This window comes from Sturnira hondurensis, unplaced genomic scaffold, assembly GCF_014824575.4.
Source record: "Sturnira hondurensis isolate 20B ecotype Veracruz unplaced genomic scaffold, ASM1482457v3 Scaffold0008151, whole genome shotgun sequence".
NCBI lineage: Eukaryota > Metazoa > Chordata > Mammalia > Chiroptera > Phyllostomidae > Sturnira > Sturnira hondurensis.
The window spans coordinates 434,560-456,615 of record NW_028080782.1 but is presented as its reverse complement, the minus strand read 5'-3'; the positions used below and the strand labels follow the sequence as shown (position 1 = coordinate 456,615).

Below are 22,056 nucleotides of genomic sequence, written 5' to 3'. Positions count from 1 at the left end.
CACCCAGAGAAGAGCAGTTGGTACTATGGACTTTTAGAGGACTTACCACATTTTTAAAATACAACAGAACCTTTAGCATATGTAGCAAAAAATAGCCCAGGATTTATTTACCTAATTTTTTTTTCTTTTATGGTCTCTAGAAAGAGGGGAAGCAACGGAGAAAGGAAGAGAATCATCGATGTGAAAAACATTCATTGGTTGCCTCTTGCACGCATCCAAACTGGGAGCCGAACCTGTGACCTAGGCGTGTGCTCTGACCGGGAATTGAACCCACAATCTTTCAGTTTGTGGGACAGTGCCCAACCATGTAAACCACACCAGCAAGAACAAAATTGGCTAAGGCTTTAGAGCTGCACAGACCATTAATCAAAGTTAAACAAAGTTCAGGTCACAGAAAGGAATCAACCAATGAATGTATAGATAAGTGGAACAACAGAAGCTTGTCAATCTCTCTCCCTTCCTCCCTAAAATCAATTTCATAAAATTAAACACTGGTAAAAATTCAGTTCTGAGGCTACAGTGGCCACACATCAAGTTCAATGCCCCATGTAGCCAGTGGCCCCCACATGGACAGCACAGACACAGCTTTCCGTCCCCGCAGAAGTGCTGGGGGCAGCCCTGCCCCAGCGGGTCCCAGCACGTGTTGCGGGAACCGTGTGTGAATTAGCTTGGGAAACCCACCCAACACCACAGGGCAGGTTTCCTCACTCAATCTCCTTACAGACGAGGACACTGGGGCTCAGAAAACGCCCACACTGGTCAGAGCACACAGCTGGGGTGTGAGCCCGGGCAGACCTGGTGCCAGAGGTCCTGCTCCCAACCGGATCCGGTCAGTCACCTGCTTCTTCCTGATCTTGTCAGCGCTGCGGGGGGGGGGGGGGTTCCCCTTCCTTCCCTCCTTTCCTTGTTCCTCTCCTTCTCTCCCCGTCCAAGTGTCCAAGTTCCTCCCCCTTCTCTTGTCGAGGCCCACCACACCTGGGGGAGGGGGGTAAGTGGGAGTGGCCTCTGGACCACACCAGCTGACACTGTGCTCTACCCAGGGGTATGGGGTTTGAGCACCTCCCCACTAAGAAGCTGCCTTTGAGTCAGACAGCCTGCTGTGTTCACCGGCCTCCCGATTTTCATCCTGCGAAATATTAAAGCTCTGAGCCTTGGTTTCATCAGAGGAAAGCCTGGAATAATCACAGGGCTCTGAGTAGTAGTTAATTACCCATTTATTTATTTATTTTAAAAGATTTTATTCATTTATCTTTACAGGTGAAGGGAAGAAGAGAGAAAGAGAAATATCAATGTATGGTTGCTTCTTGTGTGTCCCCTGCTGGGAACTGGCCTGCAACCCAGGCATGTGCCCTGACTGGGAATCGAACCGCGATTCCTTAGTTTGCAGGCCCGCGCTCAATCCACTGAGCTACACCAGCCAGGGCTAATTACCCATTTATTAATAAATACTCTATGTAGTGTTAATAGAGCACCATTCTTATATTGTTTGCTATTTATTGTTGGTAATAGATCGCTATCATCATCAATAATGAAAGTGAAGTACGCCATGACCTAGGCTGTGGGGCACAGACAAGGTAATGACCCGCCTGACTGAAGGCACTTTATTTTCACAAGAATTCCCTCAGGCACAAGGTGGTGGGGGATGGCCTGCGGTCTGAGACAGGGCTGTTCTCCTGTAAGGGAAGCGGCTCTGAGGGGACCGAGGGGGCAGCCTGGCTGGCTTACAACAGGGGGGACCCTTCCTCCCATCCCTGAGGCTGAGGATCTGGGCCCAGCCTTCTGGTCTGACTGTTCCTGAGCCGGGAATCCAGGGCTGGGAGGGGCAGGTGGCCTCGTACCTGGGACAGGATTGCTGGCTTTCTGGGGTTCTGGTGGGGAACTCATGCCCCCTCCCGCCAGGTGCTGACACTCATGACACTCATTTTTGACAGGATTACCTGTACCTGTATCTTCTGCCCCGATGAGTGTTAGAAATGGCATTGGTTTCCACTAATTAGAAGTTTTATTAAAAACAACTTAACAGAACTTTGGCATTTGAAGCAATTACTGTTTCTTTCTAATGCTGACAAAAATAATTTTTTCCCCTTCACGAGCCACTTGGAAACTGCTACTGTTGCAGGGACACTGGAGGCTGGGGGTGGGAGACCAGGAGACCAAGGGAGGGCAACGACCTGGCCTCTGCGCTACACCCAGGCGTGTGTGACTAAGGGAGAATGTCCCCGCGGAGCCCTGTCTGTCTTCTGTCTGTCTTCTTCCCCTCCCCCACTTTACAATCCAGGAGATGGAGAGCCAGAGACACGAACTGCATTCTCCAGGCTCATAGGTCAGTTTATTTGAGCTCAGTCTCCAGCCACAGAGCCCCTGGCCACGCTCCCTGATGCCAGACGTACAGGGAGCTTGCTCTCCTCCTGGCCCTGCTGATGCTCCAGAAGCAGCTCCTGTGTAGGGCGTGGCCTCTCCCCAGAGCCCACCTGCCTGGTACCCACCTGGACAGGACTTCCCTCGAGTCCTACCTGCATGCTCCAATGTCAAGCCTGGCAGTGGCCCATGGGCTCAGGACCACCCTGTTGGGTGTGAGTTTTGACACCCCATACTCCCCCCGACCCCAATAGGGGCGCATCCTTCTCGGGTGTCCCACAGGTAGGTGTTCAGGCCAAACATCTTCTCTCCCTCGCCGCGCTCGCAGGGCTTCTCACCCCTCTGCATCCTCTCGTGCAGGGTGAGCCAGTGGTTCGTATTAGAGGCCCCGCCACACCGGCTGCCCCTGTAGGGCTTCTCCCGGGTGTGGCGCTGTGGTGTGGCGCTGTGGTGTGGCGCTGAGCCGGGGAACGAGCGCTCTGTGCAGCGCATCTGTCAGAGGGAGCACCGGTCGGGCCGTCCTCGGGTGCAAGCACAGGGGTTACACGAGGAAGTTCTCGCTGAAAGTCCTTCCACGCAGGCTGCACTGGGAGGCCTCCGCCCCCTTTCGGAAGCACCGGTGCTGGATCGGTCAGGCGTTCTTGCCGAGCGCGCCCACTGCTGCTCCCTCGGATGCGCGCTCTGGCTGAAGGCACTCCCGCACAGGGCACGCACGATGGCTTCTCCCCGCTTTGCGTCCTTGTTGCACAGTGAGCTGATCCCGCTGCTGAAGGCCGTGTCGTAGTCCCCCCACACGGAACGCTTCACCCAGTGTGCACACGCTGGTGGGCCGCGAGGGTCGACTGCTGGGTGAACTGCTTGCCACACGTGGTGCACGAGAAGGGCTTCTCTCGGGTGTGAATTTGCCGGTGCTTCCTCAGGATCGAGTGACAGCTGAAAGCTCTGCCGCACTGCACACACTGGTATGGCTTCTCCCCGGCGTGGGTGTGTTGGTGCACATTCAGGCACAGTTTGTAGCGGAAAGCCTTGCCGCACCCCGTGCACTCGTAGGGCTTCTCCCCAGTGTGGATTCTTCGGTGATTTTTCAAGCACGAGTTATAGCGGAAAGCTTTGCCGCACCCCGTGCACTCGTAGGGCTTCTCCCCCGTGTGGACTCGTTGGTGCGTCTTCAGTGACGAGTTGCAGCCGAAGGCCTTGCCGCACTGGCCGCACTTGTGGGGCTTCTCGCCCGTGTGCACGCGCAGGTGCTGCGCGAGCAGGAAGTTTTTGCTGAAAGTCTTTCCACAGACGCTGCACCTCAAGGGTTTCACCCCGAGGTGGATGCGCCGGTGCTCGGTCAGGTAGGCGTTCTGGCTAAAGGTCTTGCCGCAGCAGCCGCACGAGTAGGGCCGCTCGCCCGTGTGGGTCCCCAGGTGCAGCCTGAGAGAGGAGCTCCTGTTGAAGGCCTCGCCGCACTCCGGACACGTGAACGGCTTCTCGCCCGTGTGTGTTCGCTGGTGCACAACGAGGTGCTTGCTCTGGCTGAAGGCCTTGCCACAGTCCCCACACAGGTACGGCTTCTCCCCAGTGTGCGTCCTCTGGTGACGGACGAGGTGAGCCTTCTGGCTGAAGGCCTTGCCACACTCCACGCACGGGAATGGCTTCTCCCCGCTGTGAGTGCTGTGGTGCACGATAAGGTGCTTGTTCCGGCGGAAGGCCTTCCCACAGTCCACGCACACATATGGCTTCTCCCCAGAGTGCACGTGCCCTTGACCCGTAATTGAGTTGTGGCTGCACTCCGGGACCGTGAGTGGCTTCTCGCCCCTGTGAGTCCTCTGGTGCGCGAGGAGGCACTCGTTGCTGCTGAAGACCCTTCCGCAGGCCTCGGAGGTGAACGGCTCCTCCCCAGTGTGCACATGCTGGTGGGTGGTGAGGGTCGACGTCCAGGCGAACTGCTTCCCGCACGTGGTGCACGAGAAGGGCTTCTCCTCGGTGTGGACTCGCTGATGCTCTTTCAGGGACAAATTACAGCTGCAAGCTTTGCTGCAGTCCCCACACTCACAGGGCTTCTTCTCTGCATGGAGTTTGGAGGGAGGCCTGAGGCCTGAAGTACCCGAGTCCTTCCCGCACAGGGTGAAGGGGTGCGTCTCCGCTCGGCTCAGTCCTTCAGGTCTCAGCGGGGCTGGCATGGGGCTTCGGTGGACAAACGCCTTACATTCAAAGCATTCATGGGCTAAGTTTGGGGACACATCCAAGCACCCCAGAGAAGTCCTCGGGCTCCCCTGTCGCTGCCCCACTGGGTCACCCTGTGTCCCTGCTCCTTCACAGGCAGAATCCTGGGCACCATGCCTTGTGGGTCCTTCTGCCACAACTGCAGTGGGTGGTCTGTCTTCCCAAACGTCCTCCTGTGGGTCGGATTCTTTCACTTCAGGCCTAGTCTCCAAGTCTGAGGGAGGGGAAGGAGATGACGACACACATGTAGTTAACCAGCTGGGAGGGAGAACCTTCCCAAGGTGCAACAAGGCACAGCCTGAGAGCTGGGGACAGCCTGCCGTGGGGACAGAGGAAGAAGTGAGATAGTGAGGTTTACGGAGGTTAGTGGAGGGAGAAAGGTCCCCTGGGAGTGGGTGCAAAGGTGGCAACCAGCAGAGCTGAGCTGGGTGGACAGGCGCCTGGAGAGAGAGAGGAGGAAGGCAGGCTTGGAGGCGTGAATCAAAGGCTCCCACAAACCCAGTGGGGAGTCACTACACGGGGTGGGGGGGCTCCCAGCTTCCAGGCCCCATTCTGCACAACCCCAGTCAGCTGTGCTTCTCAAAGCATCAACAGTTATTAGAAACAAAAGAGAGCTGACTGTCATGTGGGTGCTGGCTGTCCTGTCTCCCCACTGCCCCACCAAGCTCCTGCCTTTCCACGCTGTCCAGGAGTGGCCTGGCCCTGGCAGCTGCCTCTTTAAATACTTGTCCCTCCCTGCTGACCACAGCCACTCCAGTCCCCTCTTGTGCATGCCCTGTGGGTTCCTCAATCTCTGTTTCCAGCCTAGGGGCTGTCCTGAGTTCAGGACTCTGCATGTGGACCTCATAGTTTATACCAATATCTAAAACCTGCGAATCGCTACACAACACTCTGATAAGAAAAAGTGGAGATCTGGCCACACGGGGCCCTCCCTCCCAGGGGGCAACAGAGACAGGGAGTGGTAAGCAGCTGTCCCACTCCCCCCACTGAAGCCACGGTGGCCCCCAAACCCAAGTGTAAGAGCCCTCCCTTAAGGCACAGAAGCCTGGATTTCAGTCTCTGGCCTATGCTGACCCCCCTCCTAAATGGATGCTCCCATCCAGACCTCCTCTGAGCTCTGCTGAGGACTAACCCAAGCCCTCTTGGGTATCACAAACCTAATGCCTTTGAGGCAAGACCTGTGCTTTGGGGACCTCTATTCCCAAATAAAAAAAAGGCTCATCAAAACACACTTAGCGAAATAATCCAGACACACAATGACCGATTCTGTATGATTCCACTCATATGAGGCAACAGGAACCGTCAAATTTATACACACGGAAAGTAGGACTTGGGTGCCAGGCTCAGGAGGGTGGATGGGGAGCGATTCTTCAGAGGTGACAGAGCGTCAGCTGGCAACCATGACATAGTTCTGGAGATGGACACTGGTGATGGTTGAACAACAATGTGAATGTGCTTAATGCCACTAACATCTACTCCTAAAATTAAATGGCCTGTTTTGTTATGTATACTTTGTGTGCATTAAGAAAATAGAAATTTTTTAATTAAAAAAAAAAGAATTACAAGTCATCCTTGGCTCACCCATTCCCCACCCCACCGTCCAGACTGTTAACAAATGCCACCGCACAGGTGAACACTTTGAATTGAACCAGACCGATGCTCCTCCACGGCCGCAATGCAACAGCCTCCCTAACTCTCCACAACCCACTGTCCACTCCGCGGGATGAGGAGCTCAGGAGTCAGACCAAGCCCTCCAGCACCTTCCCAATATGGGGTGGGGGGGACACCACAGGCAATGCCTTCCCACCTTCCTGACTCCTCTCTGCCACCCAGCACCATTCATCCTAAGGTTCGCTTTCATTTCCTCGTCCATGCCCAGTGCTTCCTGCCTCAGGGCCTTTGCACCTGCCCTTACTCCAACCCATTCTTCCACCTACCACTTCCTCCTCTCCACCTTCTAAGCTCCTCCCCCTAGATTTGCTCCTCCCACCATGTCAGAGGAAGGGGAGGTAGGCGTGGCCTCCAGGCCCCAGGAAAATAGACCTTGCAGTCCTGGAAAGATGGCTGCTGGAGTCCACAGGGCAGGTTCACCGGCCCCCGGTGCTTTTCTCATGCAAAGTATTAGCACCCCGAGCCTCAGTTTCCTTAGTGGAAACCCCAGGATAATAACAGGGCTCTGAGTAGTAATTAATTGCCCATTTATTAATAAATACTTCATGTATTATTAATAGGGCACCCTTCTTGTATCATTTGCTATTTATTATTGGTAACGGATTGCTATCAGCATCAATGATGAAACTGTAAGGGTAAGGCATAGGTTAAATGTGCCCTCCAGATGGAAGGCACTTTATTTTCACAAGAATACCAACCAGCAGGGGGTGGGCAGGGGACAGTCTGTATATGATTTTTCTCCAGACACTGAAACAGCCCTATGGGGAGGGGTGCCGCCTGGGTGGGTTTCTGCAGGAGAAACCCACAACCCATCTCTGGGACTGAGGGTCTGGGCCCTGCCACCTGGTCTGACCATTTCCAAGCCAGGAATGCAGGGCTGGGAGCAGCAGGTGTCCTCATACCTGGGGTGGGGTTGCTGGGTTTCTGGGGTTCCTGTTGGCGATTCATGTCCCCACTCCAAAGCACTGACACTCATTTTGACAGGACAACTGCTATTTATATCTTTTACATCTGATGGTTCAAAATGATGTGGATCTCCCTTATCAAAAGTTTTATTAAAAAAAAAATTTAGCCCTGGCTGGTGTAGCTCAGTGGATGGAGAGCTGAACTAGGGAGCAAACGGTTGCCAGTTCAATTCTCAGTCAAAGCACATGCCTGGGTTGCGGGCCAGGCCCTCAGTTGGGGGATGCACGAGAGGCAACCACACATTGATGTTTCTCTCTCTCTTTCTCCCTCCCTTCCCCCTCTCTAAAAACAAATAAATAACATTTAACAGAACACTATGAGAAACTTTGGAATCCGAAGCGATTACTGTTACTACCTAACACTAGACAAGACTTTTTTCTCCTCCTGATCCACTTGGCACCTTCTGTTGTTGCTGGCAAACTGGGGCTGGTGTCGGAAAATGAAGACACACACATGGCGATAACATGACCTCTGGACTGGATCCAGGCGTGTGTGACAAAGGAGAACGTCCCCATGGAGCCCACTTCCCCCTCTTCCTTTCTCCTTCCTCTCCTGCACTTTACTGTTCAGGAGGTGGAGACCAGAGACACAGACTGTGTCATCCAAGCTCCTACAACAGTACTTGATCTGGGTCTGGAGCCCCAGTGACCCCGGCCATACTCCCAGATGCTGGACCTGTTGGGGGGCTTGCTTTCCACACAGCCCTGCATATGCTATGGTAGCAGCTCACGTGCACAGCGTGACCTGTCCCTAGCACCCACATTCCTAAGACCAGTCGGGGCCGGACTTCTCTTACATCTACCCGTGGGCTCCAATGTCAAGTCTGGCACTGGCCATGGACTCAGGTCTTGCCCACCGGAAATGGACTTTGAGATCCAATGCACCCAGCGGTACGTGCGCATCCTGCTGTAGTGTCATGTACGGGTGATGTTCAGGCTGGAGGTCTTCCCACACTTGCCGCACTCACAGGGCCCCTCTGCTCTGCGGATCCTCGGGTGGAGGGTGAGTGAGAAGTTCCTGACAAAGGCCTTGCCGCACTCGTAGGGTATCTTGCCGATGTGATCGACCTGGTGCACTGCCAGGGACAAGAGCCTTGCCAAGTGCATCTAGCAGGTGAAGCACTCACAGGACTTCTCCACGATATGCAAGCGCTGCTGGACAAGGAGGTATCACAGCTGGGTGCACAGCCCCCTGCATGTGGTGCAAGAGGAGGGTGTCTCCCCAGAGAGAATTCATTGGTGGTTCTTCAGGAAAGAGTTACAACCGAAAGCCTTGCTGCAGTCCCCACACACATGAGGCTTCTTCCAGGTGTGCAAGCGCTGTAGGATACTGAGGTACAATGGCCGTGTGAACTGCTTCCCACACATGACGCACGAGGAGGGATTCTCCCCGGTGTGGATTCGTTGATGCTTCCTCAGTGACAACTTATATCTGAAAGCTGCGCCACGGTCCCTACACACGTAGGGCTTCTTTTCCCTGCAAAGTTTGGAGGGAGGACAGTAGCTTGAAGTACCTGAGCTCTTCCCATGCACGACAAACAGGGGCATCCCCGGTCCTCTTGGTCCTTCTCATCTTGGTGGGGCCGGCATAGTGCTTTGGTGCACGAATGCCTTAGATTCATGACATTCATGGACTAGTGTTTGGGACCTGTCAAACCGCCCCAGACAAGTTCCTGGGCTCCCCTGTGGCCACCCCTGCTCCTTCACAAACACAAACCCAGGCACCATTCTTTGTGGGTCCTTCCACCACAGCAACAGATGGTCTGTATTTCTAAATGTCCTCCTGCGGGTCCAGTTCTTTCATGTCAGGTCTAGTCTCCAAGTCTGAGAAGAGGGGGAAAGAGATGACAACACACATGTAGTTAACCACGCTGGGAGGGAGGACTTTCCCAAGGCATGACAAGGCACAGTCTCAGAACAGGGGACAAGCTCGTGGGACAGACAGAAAGGAAAGCAGTGAACTGACACAGTGAGGTGTGGGGAGGTGAGCACAGACAGCAAGGTGCCCATGGGAGTGGGTGCAAAGGTGGCCGGGGAGCTCAGAGCTGGGCGGACAGACAGCAGGAGGGAATCAGGAGGAAGGCGGGCTTGAAGGGGCAGATCGAAGGCTTCACACAGTGAGGATTCGCTGCACATGGCTCCTCGCTTTCGGGCCTCCACCCTGGGCACTCCATCTGTGCTTCTCAAAGGAATGTCTTTTATTAAAAACAACCAAGTAAGAGCTGACTCGCATGTGGGTGCTGGTTGTCCTCTGCCTCCCCACCCTCCGGCCAAGCTCCCGCCTTCCTACGCTGCCCAGGAGCAGCCCAGCCCTGACGGCCGGATCCAGACCCTTCCTCTTTGCACACCCGTCCCTCCCTGCTGACCACAGCCGCTCCAGTTTCCTCTTGCATGTGTCCTGTGGATTCCTCAATTTCTGTGTCCAACCTAGGGGCTGTCCTGAGTTCTAGACTCTGCACATGGACCTCATGGTTCATGCCAACATTAAAAACTGTGAGCTCTTCCACAAAAATGTCATTACAAGATTGAAGATCCTGCCACATTGAGCCCTTCTTCCTAAGAGGCAACAAAAAAAGCAGGATTGATAAGCAGTTGTTCTCTTTCCCCCATTTAAGTTCCCATTGAGCCCACAACCCCGAAGTTGGAGACCCCTCTGCTGAGTCACGAGAGTCCTATTTTTGTCTCTTCTCTGTGCTGATACCTCCTGCATAGATGCCCCTGCCCAGACCCCCTCTCTGAGCTCTGCCAAGGAATAATCCGAGGCCTCGTGCACCCCTCTTAGGTATCATAAACCTAATGCATTCGATGCGAGTCTGTGATTTCAGAATTCTCTCCCAAATGATAAAAAGGAAGGCTCATCAAGAGATTTAGCCAAATTATTCAGACACATAATGACTGATACCTTATGATTCCACTCATATGAAGCAACCAGAATCATCGAATTGACAGAGACAGAAAGTAGGACATGGGTGCACGGGCTCGTGGACGGGGATGAGGAGGTGTTGTGTGGAGGGGACAGATTGTCAGCTGGGGACAATTAAAAGAGCTCTGGAGATGGATGGTGGTGATGGCCGACCAACAAAGTGAATTTACTTCATGCCACTGAACTGTACACCTAAAAAGAGTCAAATGGTCAATTTTTGTTATATATATTTTGCAACAATTTTTTTTATTAAAAAAGATTTAGTAGTCATTCTTGGCTCACCCATTCCCCACCCCACCGTCCAGACTGTTAAGAAATGCCACCGCACAGGTGAACACTTTGAATTGAACCAGACCGATGCTCCTCCACGGCCGCAATGCAGCAGCCTCCCTAACTCTCCACAACCCACTGTCCACTCCGCGGGAAGAGGAGCTCAGAGTCGGACCAAACCCTCTTGGGCACCTTCCCGGTCCCCAGGGGACCACGGGCGACGCCTTCCCACCCTCCTGACTCCTCTACACCATCCAGCCCCACTCGTCCTTGTTTCCCTGGTCCATGCCCAGTGCTTCCTGCCTCAGGGCCTTTGCACCTGCCCTTCCCTCGGCCTTCCCATGGGTGCCCCTCCTCGAGCCTCAGGGAAGCTCTGTCCCCCACAGGGAGGCCTTCTCTGTCCACCCTACGGTGGAGAGGAAGCTCCGGCACGCCACTCGCTCACCTGCGTCACTGTGAGAGCTCATTAAGGCATCCTTCCTCCATGCTCCCACTGACAGACCCCGCAGCGGGAGGTGAGCTCTGGGAAGGCAAGGGCCTGGTTGGCCCCCAGCTCCCACACAGGGTCCAGCACATGGAGCGTGCCTGATAAACCTTCACTGGCTGCCAGCCACTTGCTGCCATGGTACAAAGTAGCCCTCACAGCACGTGAGTAGGTGCCGGTAAGATTCTACCCATTTTACAGATGGGGAAACCCAGGCTCTGAGAATGGAGCCACACCCTCCAGGTCACCCAGCACATTCCATCATGGGGTCCAATCCCTGAGTCACTATCTGGACACATGTCACTGTCCCACTCCAGAGGAAAGGATTTCACAAGGATCTTACATTGGAGAATGATCCTGGTTTCTTCACCCTGAGGTGTGGAGGTGATGCCACAGAAAGTGGTGGCCTGGGACATGGTGGCCTGGGTAATGTTCCAGAGGGTAGAGGGAAGGAGGGTGACAGTGGGTGTGTTTGGAGCCCATGGGTCTCAGACACGCTGGGGACATAACAGGCCAGTGAATTCCGAGATTGGACAGAGAAGAATTGCGGTTGTGAATATGGTCAGAAGCAAATCCTCAAAGAAAGTAATTCATAAACTAGACTTCATCAAATTACAAACATCTTCTCATCAACAAATGATGTGGGGGCCCTGGCTGCTGTGGCTCAGTGGATTGAGTGCCGGCCTGTGAACCAAAGGGTCACCGGTTGTATTCCCACTTGGGGTGCTTGCCTGGGTTGGGGTCTCCAGCTGAGGGCGGGTCTCCAGTTGGGGGTGCACAAGAGGCAACCACACAATGTAATAAAGTGTTTCTCTTCCCCTCTTTCTCTGTCCCTTCCCCGCTCTCTAAAAATAAATAAATAAGTCCTTTAAAAATTTTTTTATTTATTTATCTTTAGCGAGAAAGGGAAGGAGAGAGGGAGAGAAATATCAATGTATGGTTGCGTCTTGTGTGTCCCCTGCTGGGAACTGGCCTGCGACCCAGGCATGTGCCCCGACTGGGAATCCAACTGCGGTTGTTTGGTTCCCAGGCCCACACTCAATCCACTGAGCTACACCAGCCAGGGCTAAATAAATAATATCTTTAAAAACAAAAACAGAAAACACACAAATGGTGCTGGGGCACCTGGATATCCACATTCAAAACAGTGACGATTCGTGGTGATGGGTAGTGATGTGATTTTGGGTGGCGGGCACACAATGTAACATACAGATCGCTTATCCTAAAAATGGACACTTGAAACCTATGTGATCCTGTTAGCCAATGTCACCACAATCAATTTAATTTTTTAAAAAAGTGATGTGAGATCCTTTTTACATTATTCACAACAATTAACTCAAATTAGACCAAGGACACAAATAAAGAGGTAAAATTCTAAAACTTGTAGAAGAAGCGGGAGTAAATCCTCATGGCCTTGGTTTAGGCAACAGTCCCTCAGAGATAACACCTAAAACACAAGTAACAACAAAATAAATAAGTTGGGCCCTGGCTGGTGTAGCTCAGTGGATTGAGCGTGGGCCTGTGAACCACACAATCGCGGTTCGATTCCCAGTCAGGGCACATGCCTGGATTGCAGGCCAGCTCCCAGCAGGGGACACAGGAGAGGCAACCATACATTGGTATTTCTCTTCCTCTCTCCTTCCCTTCCCTTCTAAAGATAAATAAATAAATATTTTTTAAAAAAAATAAATAAATAAGTTGGACCCCATCAACATTAAAAATGTTTGTGTTCCAAATGATGCCATCGAGGAAGAGAAAAGAGTGCCCACAGAATGGGAGAAATAGTTCTAAAGCGCATGTCTCGTAAAGGCCTTAGAGCAAGAATTAACAACAAAAGAATATGTAAAGAATTTTCAGAGTGAATAATAAGGAAGCAAACAACCCACCAAGCAAAGACGCAAAAGACTTGAACCAGACACTCCACCAAAGAGAATATACGAATGGGAAACAAGCACCTGGAAGGCTTCTCGGTACCAGCTCCGCGCTGGGCTGTGGAAAGACTGCGCAAGCACGAGACTGTCTGAGCGAGAGACTGAGCATGTTCAGTTCCGACAAGTGCACAAAGCAATTCCCAGCGCAGGCTGGTAGATATAAAAAACAAGATGACTGCTTTGAAAACACTTTGGCAGTTTCAAAAAGTAAAATAGGCACCTACATGTGACCTAACCACCCTCCACAGAAAGGACAGATCATGTCTACAGAAAAATACCCAGAACTGGAATCAACCCATAGGCTCACCCTCAAGTGAAGGGATAAGAACATCGCGGTCTCTCCATGCAGCAGAATGTCACTCAGCAATAAAAAGAAGCAAACTACTGCCCTGGCCAAAGGGCTCAGTTGATTGGAACTGTGTCCCCAGCACCAAAAGTTTGCAGGTTCAGTCCCATCAAGTTCTGTAGGGGAGGCAACCTGATCCATGTTTCTCTCTCCCTCTCAAATGCATCAATGTATCCTCAGGTGAGGATTTAAAAAAAGAAAAACAGCCTGGCTGGGGGGGCTCAGTGGATTGAGCACAGGGCTGCGAACTAAAGGACTGCTGGTTTGATTCCCAGGCAGGGCAGGTGCCTGGGATGGAGGCCTGGTCCCCAGTGCAGGGTGTGCAAGAGCCAACCGCACAGTGATGTTTCTCTCCCTCTCTTAAGAAAAAAAGTTGTAAAGAAAAAAAGAAAAACAAAAAATAATGAAGGGAACTACTGATATATATGGACAATATGGGTACACCTCAAAAGCATGACACCGCCCCGGGTGGTGTGGCTCAGTAGATTCAGCACCCCCCTGCAAACCATAAGGTCACCAGTTTGATTCCCAGTCAGGGTACATGCCTGGGCTGCAGACCAGGGCACCAGCTGTGGGTGTGTGAGAGCCAGCTGAGCAATGCTTCTCTCCCTCCCTTTCCCTCTAAAAATAAGTGAATAAAACCTTAAATAAAAAACAATAATGCTGCTTGTAAGAAGTCAGATTAAAAACAGGGTATGTGCCATATGATTATATATATATGTAAAATTCTAGAATAGGCAATCTAAACCACAGTGATCACCAGGGAATGAAGGGTGGGAGAAATGGAAGGAAAACTTTTTGGGCTAATGGACATGTCTGCATCATGACAATGATTTCCCAGGTACATACAAATATCAAAACGCATCAAATTGTTTGCATTAACTATGTGCAGTTAATTGTAGATCAGTTAAACCTCCACAAAAGCTATTAATGAAATGGAACCGTACACTAATTTTGAAAGTTAGCGTTTTTCCTGAACAATGTTATCTAGGGAAGTCTCTCTGTGCCGGTGACTACCAAGGGCGCTCATCTTTCCAGAGCGCTGTGATTTCCATCGCACAGCTACACCCTGACTTGTCTGGTCAGTCTCGTAGGTGGGCAGCTGGGGCATTTCTCTTGATCTTTCTTCCTATGACAAATGCTGCACACTCACAGAAAAAAAATTTAAGGTTGATATCCTAGAACTGGAATCATTTAAAATTTGGTTGACAACACCAAACTGTCTTCCAAAAGTTTTCCCAACTTCACGCTCCTAAAATGAAGGGTCCCTTTCCTGAACTCTCATAGTACTGGATGCTGTTACTTTTTTTCATGCCTCGTGTTAGGATATGCTTAGAGAGGGAGAAAGGTGGGGGAGATGGAGAGGGGGATGGATAGAGAAAGAAAAAGAGGTAAACACTAGTGAGAGAGAATCATCGATCGGTTACCTCTGGTACGTGCTCTGCCTTAGGATCAAACTCACAGCCTAGGTACGTATATGGTCAGGGAACCGATCCGGCAACCTCTTGGTGTACAAGACAAAGCTCCAACTAACTGAGCCCCACATGGCCAGGACTATTATTTTTCACCCGTGTACCTCATGGGCAAGAAACGTATTCCTGTGACTCAATTTGTACTTCTGTGATCATTAGTAAGGCTTAAAAATCTTTTATGAAGTGTAACTCCATGCATCTCTCTCTATATGAATTGCACAATCTTAAGCTTGGACCATCTCTCTTATCATTCATTTGGTCTTTTTCTCGTTTATTCCTACAAGCTCTTTGTATATTTATAATCCTCTGACTGATATACATGTGGTAAATGCTGTTCCCAACTTCATCACCTATGAAGTTTATTTTTTAAGTTTGAGTAATTTGAAGTTCCTACTTAGTCAGATCTGTCCATCTTTTTTATTTCTGTGTCACCGTGAAGTGACGGGCAGAGGGTGAATAACGCAGCAAAGCTACTTCCTTACCCAGCGAGACCAGGTTCCAGTAGGTCTCCATCATCATGTCCCTGTACAGGTCCTTCTGCGCAGGCTTCAGCTGCCGCCACTCCTCCTGGGTGAAGTCCACCATCACATCCCTGAATGTCACCGACCCCTGTGAGAGGAAGTGCACACCACTCACCACAGGGCCCTCCTCACAGAGGCCAAGAGCCATGGCCAGAAGGGCCAAAAGGATCAGGGAAGAGACACAGTATGTGCCTGATGTCAGGTCAACGTGGTGTGGAGCTCTGAAGGGCCTGACCACTCAGTGCCTAAGTCACTGGATGGTCCTTGGATGGGCAAATAAACTACGGGGCTGCTCACCAGGAAGACAAACCACCCACTGCAAGTGAGGGCTAAGGGCCTGAGTAGACAATTCTGGAAAAGTATGTATCTGTCATGGACCAAGAAGTGTGATGCACCCTCTGCTAGTGGAGTGCCACCTGCTGGCCAATCTCTCTGCGGTCCGAGTGTCTGCCAGGGACTCTGGGCTCACCTTGGCCTCCTGTGTCTCGGGACCACCACCAGGTGATGAGGGAGCAGTACGAGGCGGTCAGTGGTCCACAGTCTTGGGTTGGGGGACCTGTGGTGAAATTCTGGCTCTGTTCCACATTCCCAGCTGTGCTTCCTCAGACAACTGTCTTAACCTTTCTGAGCCTGTTTGTTCACTGGACCTCCTAGTAACAAAGCCCCACTAGGAGCTGTTACGAGGTTAAATGAGGTCATGTGTGGGTGATTCCGCAGTGTGGTATAGCTGCAGGAAGCTCCCAGAAATGGCAGCTCTTATCACTTGATTAACTGGACATTCCATGTATCTCTTCTATATGCCTCTTGTCATTAACACAAATCTTATGTTATTATTATTTGATTCCTTGCCTGACTCATCCTTTGGGAAACCCAAGCTAATAATTTCTTTTAAAATCACTTTCTGAATACATGTTTGTTGATTTAAGAGAGAAAGAGGCAGAGAGAGAAACACCAATCGGCAGCCTCCTGAAAGTGCCCTGCCCTGAGGGTGGAGTCTGTAGCCTTTTCATACACAGGGCGGTGCTCCATCAAACTGAGCCACGTGGCCAGGACAATCTTGTTTTTTAAACAATTTATTGAGGTATGATTGCTATACTCACATGACTGAGGCAGCTCATTCCAGGGCTTCATCTGTTTTGGGTTCTTGTCTAATGGCACAAACTACTTCGCCACAAAAGAAACCTCACCCACTTCCAAAGAGGTGAATTCAGGATGTTTCGTTTCAACCCTCACCTGAGGGTATATTTATGGATTTAAGAGGAAGAGAAAGGCAGAGTCAGAGAGAGAGACATTGATGTGCTTGCCTCATGCACATGCCCGGACTGGGATTGAACCTGCAACCTTTTGGTGTGCGGGACAATGCTATAACCAACTGAGCCACCCAGCCAGGGCAGGCTGTATTTTTAGAAAAAAGAAAAAAGAATGTAATTACAGTAAAAGAGATTAAGGAAAATAAAAATTAAACTCCAAAATTCCAAGTACACGGAAATGACAATCACCAGCAAATCCTAAAGAATGTTGGTGAAGGAGGAAACCAAGGCAACCACCACAGAGAAGGCAACAGTGGAGACACCGTGGGGCAGCCGCACTGGAAAAGTCGGATCATTCCTTAAATGGTTAAATATACTGTTATCAAAGGACCCACACTTTCTGCTACTACTCCCAAGAGAAAAGAGAATCTCAGACAAAAAACTGTCCATGAGTGTTGACAGCAGCATTGCTAATAACACCCCAAAAGTGATAGCAACTCACATGTACACCACATGGTGCGCGCCTGTGCAATGGAATATAAACAGTCGTGCAAAAGCACATCCGCCACAACATAGAGGAACACCCGAAGCATAAAGCTCAGGGAAAGCAGCCAGTGACAAAAAAAAAACCCCACATGTCACGTGATTCCATTAATAAGAAATGTCCAGCCCTAGCCAGGTGACTCAGTTGCTTACAGTGTTGTCTGTACAACTGGAGGTTGTGGGTGCAGCCCCCCGTTGGGACACACATGGAAGGCAACCAGTCGATGTTTCTCTCACACATGGGTCTTTCCCTCCTTCTCTTTCTACCTCCCTTCCTTCTTTTTAAAAATAATAAAATCTTAGAAAAAAAAAGCTCTGGCTGGTGTAGCTCAGTGGATTGAGCGCAGGCCTTGGAACCACACAATCGCGGTTCGATTCCCAGTCAGGGCACATGCCTGGGTTGTGGGCCAGGCCGTCAGTACGGGGCATGAGAGAGGCAACCACACATTGACATCTCTTTCCTTCTCCTTCCCTTCTCTCTAAAAATAAATAAATGAATAAATGGAAAAACATCATACAAAAAGCAGGGGAAAGATTTATGCCTAGTCCTGGTTGGGTGGTTCCGTTGGTCGGAGCACTGTCCTGCACACCAGAAGGTTGCAGGTTTAATCCCAGGGCTGGGACACTGCTGGGGACAACCAATCTATTTCTCTCTCTCACATCTTTGTTTCTCTTTCTCTCTCTCTCTCTTCCCCTTTCTGTAAAACTCAAACGAACATATCCACTGGTGAGGTGAAATAAAAAATATATAATTATGCTCAGACACACACACACACAATTCATTGATCTGAGATAGAGAGAGGTCATTCCACTTATGATAAATTCACTGGTTGCTTCTTAAATGTCCCCTGATCACAAATCGAACCTGTAACCTTGGCATATTGAGATGACACTCTATCACACCGAGCTTGTGGCCTGGGTCACGTACATATTCATTATTATAAAGTCTTTCTTACACAAGAGGAAATATAGAGAAAACTACCACAAACAGCCCACCACTAAAACATCATAAAAACATCACAGCAAGGGCTGGGGACATGCATAGGTCCCTCTGTACAGAGAGCTTCCTCCCACCCCCTGGGCATTTAGTCTCCTCTGCCCCCTTCGGAGGCCCAGCACGTCCTTCCCTGGGTCTCTGTCACACTAGTCGGAACATGTCTATTCTGCCATTTCCAGGTGTCCACCGGTGTCTCCTGAGAGCCCCTAGAGTAGGTCAGCTCACTCATGAGCTACCCTCTCCCCTGTGGTGGACAAACGCCAGTGTCAAAACAGTAATGTCCATCCTCAGGGCAGACACACCCCAGTAGACTGGGCCAGGGACCTGGGCGCTGGGAGGGTTTCGGGGGGTCAGAGGGTCATCCCTGCCCAAAAGGTTGACCCAGAGGAAAGAGGTACAAGAGGGTGACATGTCTCACCAGTGCTTTCTTGGTCAGTGGCTGGGGGAGCATCCTTCCAGTGCCCATGGTGACCAGGGGGCAGGCGGGCTGTGGGTAGGGAAAGAGAAAGGCCCAGTGAGAGATCAGGTGGAGGCCCACCTCACACTGCAGATGGTCACAGCCACACCCACTGGGGGACAGGCAGACAGGAACACGCATACACACTGATAATGGACACATGCAGGGGGCAGGGGAATCTGCGGCACCCATGGCCCTCTGCAAATATCTATGATTAGACCCTCATGACACTTTACACGGTGAGGGCTACTTCTCCTCACCCTATTTCGCAGATGAGGAAACAGGGCCAAAGACCTAAGCCACACGCCCAAGAGGACAGAGCTGCAACTGGTGTTGCGATGACTAGGTCTGGGTTCCCAGGCTTGGTGGACACCTGACATCCACACACCGACAGTCCCCCAACACACAGGCATGTGCAACAAATGCCTTCGTGCATGGAAACAAATCCAGGGAGGCTACCAAAATAAGGAGACAAAGAAACGGGACCTAAATGAAAGAACGGATCAAAACTCCAGAAAAAGAACTAAACAAAATGGAAATAAGCAATCTATCAGATGCAGAATTCAAAACACTGGTTAGAAATATGCTCAAGGAACTTAGTGAGGACCTCAGCAGCATAAAAAAGACCCAGTCAGAAATGAAGGACTCACAAATTGAAATAAAGAACAAGTTACAGGGAAACAGTAGTAGAATAGATGAAGCTGAGAATCAAATCAATGATTTGGAACATAAGGAAGCAAAAAACCACCATGCAGAACAACCAGAAGAAAAAAGAATCACAGAAAATGAGGATAGTGTAAGCAGCCTATGGGACAATTTTAAGAGAGCCAACCTTCACCTCACAGGAGTGCCAGAAGGAGAACAGAAAGAAAGCTCTTTCTGTTCTATTCCCAATCAAAGTTCATTCTAAACTTTGAAGTTGCCACCAAGAAGCAGAATTTACGTCCCTGGGTGCAGTGACTTCATGGTTTCTTTAAACAGAATTTAATTTTTTCTATCTGAAAAAATAGTGAACGAAAACTTCCCTGGTCCTGGCTGGTGTGGCTCAATAGATTGAGTGCTGGCCTGCAAATCAAAGGGTTGCCAGTTCGATTCCCAATCTAGGGCACATGCCTGTCTTGCAGGCCAGGTCCCCAGTAGGGAGCACTCGAGAAACAACCAAACAGTGACGTTTCTCTCCCTCTCTTTCTCCCTCCCTCCCCTTCTCTAAAAATAAATAAGTAAGCCCTGGCTGGTGTAGCTCAGTGGATTGAGCTCGGGCCTGCAAACCAGACGAGCGCGGTTCGATTCCCAGTCGGGGCACATGCCTGGGTTGCGGGCCAGTTCCCAGTGGGGGACACACGAGAGGCAACCATACATTGATATTTCTCTCCCTCTCTCCTTCCCTTCCCCTCTAAAGATAAATAAATTAAAAAAATAATAATAATAAAATAAAATAAATAAAAATAAATAAGTAAAATCTAAGAAAGAAGGGAAGAAAGGAAGAAAACTTCCCTAATTTGGTGAAGGAAGTAGACATGCTAGTCCAGGAAGCACAGAGAGTCCCAATTATGATGGATGCAAAGAGGCTCACTCCAACATGCATCATAATTAAAATGCCAAAGAGAGAATCTTAAAAGCAGCAAGAGAAAAGAAGTTAGTTACCAGATGGTTGCCAAATGGGAGGGAGGAGGGGGAGAACAGGTGAAGAGGTGAGGGATTAAGAAGTATAAATTAGCCCTGGCTGGTGTTGCTCAGTGGATTGAGCACAGGCCTGTGAAGCAAAGGGTCACTGGTTCAATTCCTAGTCAGGGCACATGCCTGGGTTGCAGGCCAGGTCCCCAGTAGGGGACACATGAGAGGCAACCACAAATTGATGTTTCTCTCCCACTCTTTGTCCTTCCCTTCCCCTCTCTCTAAAAATAAATAAATAAAATATTAAAAAAAGAAGTATAAATGGGTATAGCCAATAGGCATAAAGAAGTATAAAAAGAAGTATAAATACAGAATAGCCAAGGGGATGTAAAGTATAATATAGGAAATGGAGAAGCTAAAGAATTTATACGCATGACTCACAGACATGAACAATGGTTGAGGATTGCTTGAGGGAGTAGAGGGTACTGGATGAAGGGGGGCAACAGGGAAAAAATCAGGACAAGTGTAGAAGCATAATCAATAAAATATAATGTTAAAAAATAAAACAAAGATATAAACAATGTTAATTACAGTGCTGTTCCTTGAAACAAACATCAACAAACAAACCCTGGGTAAGCAGACAGAGGGCTGCGAGTTCATTCTAAACTTTGAAGTTGCCACCAGGAAGCAGAAGTTACTTCCCTGGGTGCAGTGACTTCATGGTTTTTTCAAACAGAATTTAATTTTCAGAAATATTCTTTCTGAACTTGTGGTGTCTGACTCCTACCCCTGCACGGTGAAGGCAACACTATGGGTTCCTTTGGCCAGATGTAAATGGCACCAGAGTCCACTTACCCAGAAAGCACGGTGGGCCCAGGGCACTAGACACCTGTACATGACCTTGAAAGTATCATCATTTCTTTCAAAATTGTAAGAGAAAAAATGAATCTAATCCAGCCCGGACTATATTTGTTTGTATTGCAATGCAATCACAACGTTAACTTCTACCTTATTTAAAAGGAGGTCATAAAGGCACAGTGGCCCGAGAAAGTGACCTGTGCACGGCCTGGTGACCTCTGAACCTAGTGTAGCCTGAGATCTGTGACTGCAGAGCCAGGGCTGGCAGCTGCTCCAGCTCCTCCTCCTCCTCTGTCCAAGCTTTCTAGCAATTCCTGCCATCTATTGTTTCTAAGGGAAACAAGGATTTGCCATCTGTGGGTTACTGTGGAGGCTCTTGAACCCGGTTGCCTGAGTATGGCGCTGGATGGTTCACTTGAAGTTTCGGAGCCTCAGTCTCCCTATCTGCGAAATGGGAATGATGAGGGTCCCTCCCTCAGACTTACTGGGAGGCCTATAAAATGCCCAGAACGATACCCTGAGCACCCAAAACATCCTCCCTGAACAAACCCACGCAGGTCAGCATGGGGCAGGGTCTCTGACCCTCTTCCTTAGCCCCAAACCTGGCTACCACACGCTTTTTTGTCCTGCCCTCCCAGGGCCAGGGGAGGCTCTGAGGACGGGAAGCAGATGGCTCTGGGGCCCGCAGGCAGACAGCTCCTTCAGGCCCGCCTGTCCACCCCCGACGCCCCCACTCACACACGTCATCCACGCCCAGAGACAGAGGCCCAGGTGCACACAGACGGGGGGGAGGCTCGGGCAGGAGAGACGGACCCCACACGCACTGACACACTCACTGACACACTCCCAGCAGACACACAGGCGCGGAGGAAGGGAGCAGACCCAGGTGGACCCCTGGATGGCGCCCTCAGGCTGAGACACCGCGGACGGAAACAAGGACAGACACGCGCACAAACACAGACACGGACGGACCCGGGAGAGACGAAGACAGACACCCACATACACACGCAAAGGCGAGACACAGGTGGCCTCCTGAAGACAGCCCGAGAGTCTGAGCCCAACACACACACTCACTCACACACACTCACACACACACACACACACAGCCACAGGCATCACCTTTACTCGCAGGACCCCGCCCCCTCCCCGGGCCGCACACTTTCTTCTCCCCTCCCGCACCTGCGG

At 50.6% G+C, this 22,056-nt stretch overlaps 1 protein-coding gene across 1 annotated transcript; it reads right to left on the bottom strand.

Annotated features, from left to right (window-relative positions):
• Window positions 1–1,993: 1,993 nt before the first annotated feature.
• LOC118992205 (zinc finger protein 883-like) lies at window positions 1,994–22,056 on the bottom strand. Its single transcript, XM_037053903.1, has 4 exons — window positions 22,029–22,056; window positions 18,361–18,429; window positions 15,114–15,240; window positions 1,994–4,783 (listed from the first exon to the last, which is right to left on the bottom strand). Exons 2-4 carry the CDS (start codon window positions 18,406–18,408, stop codon window positions 3,162–3,164), a joined length of 1,797 nt encoding a protein of 598 aa, XP_036909798.1. The 5' UTR covers window positions 18,409–18,429; window positions 22,029–22,056; the 3' UTR covers window positions 1,994–3,161.

Excerpts from the sequence above, each read along its gene's own strand:
- LOC118992205 (XM_037053903.1), bottom strand. The coding sequence starts at position 18,408 with ATGGGCACTGGAAGGATGCTCCCCCAGCCACTGACCAAGAAAGCACTG. Across the intron at positions 15,241-18,360 it reads CACTGACCAAGAAAGCACTG|GGGTCGGTGACATTCAGGGA; the intron begins GTGAGACATGTC and ends TTCCTCTCACAG. Across the intron at positions 4,784-15,113 it reads CTGGAACCTGGTCTCGCTGG|ACTTGGAGACTAGGCCTGAA; the intron begins GTAAGGAAGTAG and ends CCCCTCCCTCAG.